The 6109-nt window shown below is 45.3% G+C and overlaps 2 protein-coding genes across 4 annotated transcripts in view; one reads left to right on the forward strand and one right to left on the reverse strand.

The window, feature by feature from the left end:
• Window positions 1–6109, reverse strand: part of rab12 (RAB12, member RAS oncogene family) — a 376582-nt gene that overhangs the window by 217162 nt on the left and 153311 nt on the right. The window lies entirely within an intron of this gene.
• LOC122548878 (microtubule cross-linking factor 1) overlaps window positions 1–6109 on the forward strand; it is a 208133-nt gene that overhangs the window by 157665 nt on the left and 44359 nt on the right. For all 3 annotated transcript variants that reach the window (XM_043687778.1, XM_043687776.1, XM_043687777.1), the window contains exons 10-11: window positions 1720–1887; window positions 4354–4605. In XM_043687778.1, the coding sequence (XP_043543713.1) occupies window positions 1720–1887; window positions 4354–4605 (420 nt within the window). The remainder of the gene's footprint in view (window positions 1–1719; window positions 1888–4353; window positions 4606–6109) is intronic.

Consider the following 6109-nt stretch of genomic DNA (forward strand, 5'->3'; position numbering starts at 1 on the left):
GTGTATTAAATGACAATGAAACACCTCTAATTGATTTCGGCTTTGAGATTGGATTTTGAGAAAAAAGAATCGCATTTAACAATCGGTGGAAGTCATGTATTTTGCAAAAACCAGGATTGCTGTAGGTTTTTATGTTATACATCTCCAAGGTAATAGCAGTGAAGCATTTGTACCTCTGTACAGGAGAGGAATGTCATCCTCATTGTCACTCCCAATTGTAATGCAGTTATCCAGCTGGGAAGGTGTTGGAGGTTGGGTAGATGTCAGAGTTTGAACACAATAACCTCTGATTAACTATCCTGCTTAATTCCAATACAAGATGGTTACTTAGAGCTTTAATTATCCATGGAATGGTGGTCCAGCAAGAGTCAGCACCTTCACAAGAAAATCAAATAAAATTAAGAGCACAGGAAACTGAGAAAATGGAGCCATAAAAATCCATAACTCATGGGCGGCATGGTGGCTTAGTGGTTAGCACTGCTGCCTCACAACACCAGGGTCCCAGGTTTGATTCCAGCCTCGGGGGACTGTCTATGTGGAGTTTGCATATTCTCCCCGTGTCTGTGTGGGTTTCCTCTGAGTGCTCCGGTTTCCCCCCACAGTCCAAAGATGTGCAGGCCAGGTGAATTGGCCATGCTAAATTGCCCATAGTTAGGTACATTAGTCAGAGGGAAATAAGACGGGTGGGTTACTCTTTGGAGGGTCGGTGTGGACTTGTTGGGCTGAAGGGCCTGTTTCCACACTGTAGGGAATCTAATCTTCACCTGTTGCCTGAGGAAGGAACGAGGGGTGTGAAAGCTTCCGGTTTCAAATAAACCTGTTGGACTATAACCCGGTGTCGTGTGATTATTGATCTCATCTTTGAAATAGTTAACTACAGTGAACAGTGCACAATAGTCGCAGTTAATGAGGAGTTCAATAAGCACATAAGGACAAAGGAGTAGCAGAATATGTTGGTAGAGTGAAGAAGGTGTTTGGTATACCTGCCTTTATTAGTCAGAGCATTGACTATAGGAGTTGGGAGGATGTCTTGCAGCTGTACAGGTCATTGGTTAGGCCACTTTTGGAATATTTGTATGCAGTTGTGGTCTCCCTGCTATAGGAAGGATATTGTGAAACTTGAAAGGGTTCAGAAAAGATTTGCAAGAAAGTTGCCAGGGTTGGAGGGTTTGATCTATAGGGAGAGGGCTGTTTTCCCTGGAGAGTTGGAGGCTGAGATGTGACCTATAGAGGTTTATAAAATCATGAAGGACATGGATAGGATAACTAGACAAGGTCTTTTTTGTAGAGTGGGGGAGTCCAGAACTAGAGGGCACAGGAGAGGGAAAAAATTTAAAAGGGACCCAAAAGGCAACTTTTTCATGCAGAGAGTGGTATGTGTATGGAATGAGCTGCCAGAGGAAGTGGTGGAGGCTGGTACAATTAAGACATTTAAAAGGCATATGGCTGGGTATATGAATTGGAAGGGATTAGAGGGATAATGCTGGCAAATGGAACTAAGTTAATTTAGTATACCTGGTCGGCATGAATGAGCTGGGCTGAAGGGTCTGTTTCTGTGCTGTACATCTCTATGAGTCTAAAGGAATAGCAGAATATGCAGGTAGATCTCAGGAGGGCTGACAGGAGGTTTAAATGAGTTTAAGCATCAATGTAAGCTAATTGGGCCAAATGACCTACCTCTAGGCAGCGGATTCACCATAGGTTTTTGTTTTTTTATAGGCCAGAGAAAACCGAAGGATTCTGATTGCACTGAAGTCTGTTTTGGAAGAGTTTGGTGCTGAGCTTGGTGATGAGGAGCAGCGTCGCAATGAATTACAGCAGCAGTATGCTAATGAGAAAGCTGCTTGGGAAATGGAGTACGCCGAGCAAAAGTGTCAACTCGCCCAGGTAACCTGCAACGTTTTACCTTGTTCAGATTGTAAACAGTGGAACGACAGCATCAAGAAGTGGGTTAAGACAAAGGCTCAAGTACACAGCTTTCATTCCTCAATTTCGCTTCAAAGACTCACTTACTATGGTGGTTCAGTGGTTAGCACTGCCGCCTCACAGTACCATAGATCCAGGTTCGATTCCACCCTCGGGCAACTGTCTGTGTGGAGTTTGCATGTTCTCCCCGTGCCTGTGTGGGTTTTCTCCAGGTGCTCCGGTTTCCTCCCACAGTCCAAAGATGTGCATGTTAGGTGAAATGGCCATGCAAAATTGTCCATAGTGTTCAGGGATGTGTAAGTTAGTTGCCTTAGTCATGGGAAAATTTAGAGTGATAGGGTCAGGGAATGGATCTGGGTGGGAGACTCTTCGGAGTGTCAGTGGGGACAAATTGCTTGTTTCCACACTGTAGGGATTCTATAAATATCTTCTATAGAGAAATAATATGCAACAGAATGGTGCCAATTAGTCATGGCTTTAAAAGAATCATTACAAACCATTACTGAGTATAGCATGGAATTTCTCTGACTTAGCTGAAGCATTGTAAACCATGACGGGGGGGGACAGGAAATGGGTCCAGAAGTTATTGACAAGTTGGTAGAGTGGGTGAAAATATCTCCATAGAGGCCAGTATCCCATCACCAAGTTTGTTTCCACATGGAGAGTCCTTTACACTGATCCAGCTCTCTCAGAGTGAGCAGAACCTCTGCGCACTCCTGTTTATATCTGTCAGCCAGGGCTCCCTGATTGGACCTGGTTAACAGCCCCAATCAGGGAACTCATATTACAATCACTCCAGTGGCCAGATTGGTGGCAGATTAAGTTCAATGTGGAGAACTGTGAGGTTATACATTTTGGATAAAAAGTCATTGAGGGACAATATGAGAGCTACAGTGAAGGATGTGGAGCAGCAGGGGACCCTTGGGGTAGAAGGTGGGACTACATTCCTTGAAAAAGGGAGAGAGCTAAGAGGAGATTTGAAAGAAGTTTTCCAACTGATGAGAGTAGATAGAGAGACATTATTTCTAAAAATTCCAAGAATGAGGGGGAACACAGATTTAAAATAATTTGCAATAGGAGCAAATACGATGCTTTTTGAGCAGCAAGTAGTTAGGGTATGAAACAGACTGCCTGGGAACTTGGTGGAGGCAGGTTAAGTAGAAGTATTCAAGGGGAAAATGGACCTTTATTTGAATGGAAACGATGTGCAAGGTTACAGGAAAAGGCTTGAGAATAACATTTCATTTCAAGGCTCATTTAGAGAGCCATCACAGACATGATAGACTGAATGGCCTCGTTCTGTACTTTGGTAAAGCTGTGACTCTGAGTGTGATAATGGCCTTATGTCGGGGTTGCGGTTTGGGGGTAGGCATGTTGATTCTTCATTCACTTCCTTTCTTCGCTGCGCTGTCGAAACTCCCCTCGGCTGAGGCGGCCAAAATGCCAGCAGCTCTCAGGATAATGGCCATTTCTTGTCAGTGACCAATGGCAACGAGAGGGAAATATCATTGGGTGGAAATCAGACTTGGGGAAAAAAACAAACCTAACTGTGCTGTGCAGCTTGAAGAGAACGCAGTGTGAGTCATCCGCACTTGCCCGTCCACCTGAATTGGGCCATCACTAAAGCCCAGCTGCGAATTGTATCAGAGGGCTGAGCTGTGGTTTTTCTGTACCCACTGATGACAGTCAGGAGCAGGGTTAGAAATCGCCAGCAAAGGGAAGGTTCAAAAATGTCTTAGAAGTTTTGATGTGAGCTGAGAGGAAAATGATTGCTCCTTTGGGTCCCGCAAGAGCACCCTGGGTCTTCTTTGTCTTTGCTTTGTGGCCCTCTCCCCTGGCTCTCTTGGTCAGGACAGTGGTAACTGATGAGCCAATACCAGTCCTAGAGGAACTATTACCTCTTCCAGAGTGGGCTGATTCCAGTCCCAGAGGATCTGATACCTGTCCCAGAGGGAGCTGATACTAGTCTCAAAGGGAAGTTGATACCAATCCCAAACATGTTAGAACTGCTCCCAGAGAGTCTAATACCGGTCCAAGAGGAGCTGTTTCCCCAAGTGAAGCTAATACCAGTCCCAGAGGAATCATACTGCCCCCCATAAAGGCTGATATTGCTCCCTGAGGGGATGATATAAGTTTCAGCTGGTTCAATACTGCTCCCAGTGGCTATATTGTTCCCATAGAGGCAAATACTGCTCCCCAGCTGGGCTGCCTGCCGTCTAGGCCCATTCCCACCCAAGAGTTAAAGTGCTCCCATGGGCGTTATAAACTGTGTGACCATGTGGGACATTGTAGCTGTTGCTCACCATCCACATCTTCTGCACTGTAACCATTCTCCGATTCTGAGTTCTTGACCTTAAAATTGAACAAGTGATTCAGTATTTACAGGGATCAGTTTCCATACCTGAAAGCTGCATTTTGTTTTGGCAGTTTGAAGAGAGGGTTGGAAAGCAGAGCACCAACAAGGGTTCCTTCGATCCCAAAGAAATGTTCAAGCGGGAGAGGGAGGAGCACCGGAAACTATTGGCCGACAGTCACAGTCAGCTGATGGATCTTCACTGGCAGCTCCAACAGTCAGAAAAGAACTGGAAGCACGAAAAGGTGGAGCTGCTGGACAGGTTTGACCGGGAGCGACGAGAGTGGGAATGGCAGATGAAGGAGCTACAGAGCAAACTGGAGCAGGTGGGCAAATGGGAAATCTCTCAGGGAAAAGGGATTGCACTGTGCCGAAAAGTCGGTGATCGCAGCTCATTGCTTAATGATAGGTTCAGTGAACTCCTGCTGTCTGCTGAAGGTTGTCTTTATAGAGCCATACAACATGGAAACAGACCCTTTGGTCCAACACGTCCATGCTGTCCAAGTTTCCCATACTGAGCTAGTCCCATTTGTCTGTGTTTGGCTCCTATCCCTCGAAACCTTTCCCATTCATGTACCTGCCCAATATCATTGTTACTCATGGTGGAATACACTGTGTTTGTGGATACTGGATGCGTGGTCCTTTAGGTGTAACTTGCATTGCTGTCTTCTTAAAGTAATGGCCCAGATCTGTCAGTCTCCAGATAGTCAGAGACTGGCTATAACCTGGAATGAATGCAAAGGTACCTCTAGGAACTCCCAACGTACTGACTATACAGTCATTGTCCATGACGTTTAAACTTCCAATGGACAATCAACTTGCACTTAGAAACCTCCAAACCCTCCGAACACTGAGTTAGTCAGAGACTTTGCGGGTCCAGACTCACTTTCCATAAAAGCTAAGTTAGGTAGTAATTATTAGAGGTGTATAAACCTGCTCTAACTCCAGGTGAACAATGAAACCATCAATGTGCCCTCAAACCCTGTGATAGTCATAGAGATGTACAGCACAGAAACAGACCCTTCGGTCCAACTCGTCCATGCAGACCAGATATCCCAACTCAATCTAGTCCCACCTGCCAGCACCCGGCCCATATCCCTCCAAACCCTTCCTATTCATATACCCATCCAAATGCCTTATAAATGTTGCAATTGTACCAGCCTCCACCACTTCTCTGACAGCTCATTCCATACACACACCACCCTCTGCGTGAAAACATTGCTCCTTAGGTCTCTTAGGCCCCTTAACCTAAACCTATGCCCTCTAGTTCTGGACTCCCCCACCCCAGGGAAGAAACTTTGTCTATTTATGATTTGGAGATGCCAGTGTTAGACTGGGGTGTGCAAAGTTAAAAATCACACAACACCAGGTTATTGTCCAACAGGTTTAATTGGAAGCACGAGTTTTCATAGCGCCACTCCTTCACCTGATGCTCTTTCACCAAAACCACCAGTTTTTGGAGCGGCGCTCCAAAAACTAGTGCTTCCAATTAAACCTGTTGGACTGTAACTTAGTGTTGTGTGATTTTTAACTTTGTCTATTTATCCTATCCATGCCTCTCATGATTTTATAAACCTCGATAAGGTCACCCCTCAGCCTTCAACACTCCAAGAAAATAGCCCTCTCCCTTCAGGTCAAATCCTCCAACTCTGGCAACATCCTTGTAAATATTTTCTGAACCCTTTCAAGTTTCACAACATCCTTCCAACAGGAAGGAGACCAGAATTGCATGCAATATTCTAAAAGTGGCAGAACCAATGTCCTGTGCAGCCGCAACATGACCTCCCAACTCCTGTACTCAATACTCTGACCAATAAAGGAAAGCATACC

Source organism: Chiloscyllium plagiosum, chromosome 4 (genome assembly GCF_004010195.1).
Source record: "Chiloscyllium plagiosum isolate BGI_BamShark_2017 chromosome 4, ASM401019v2, whole genome shotgun sequence".
Lineage (NCBI taxonomy): Eukaryota > Metazoa > Chordata > Chondrichthyes > Orectolobiformes > Hemiscylliidae > Chiloscyllium > Chiloscyllium plagiosum.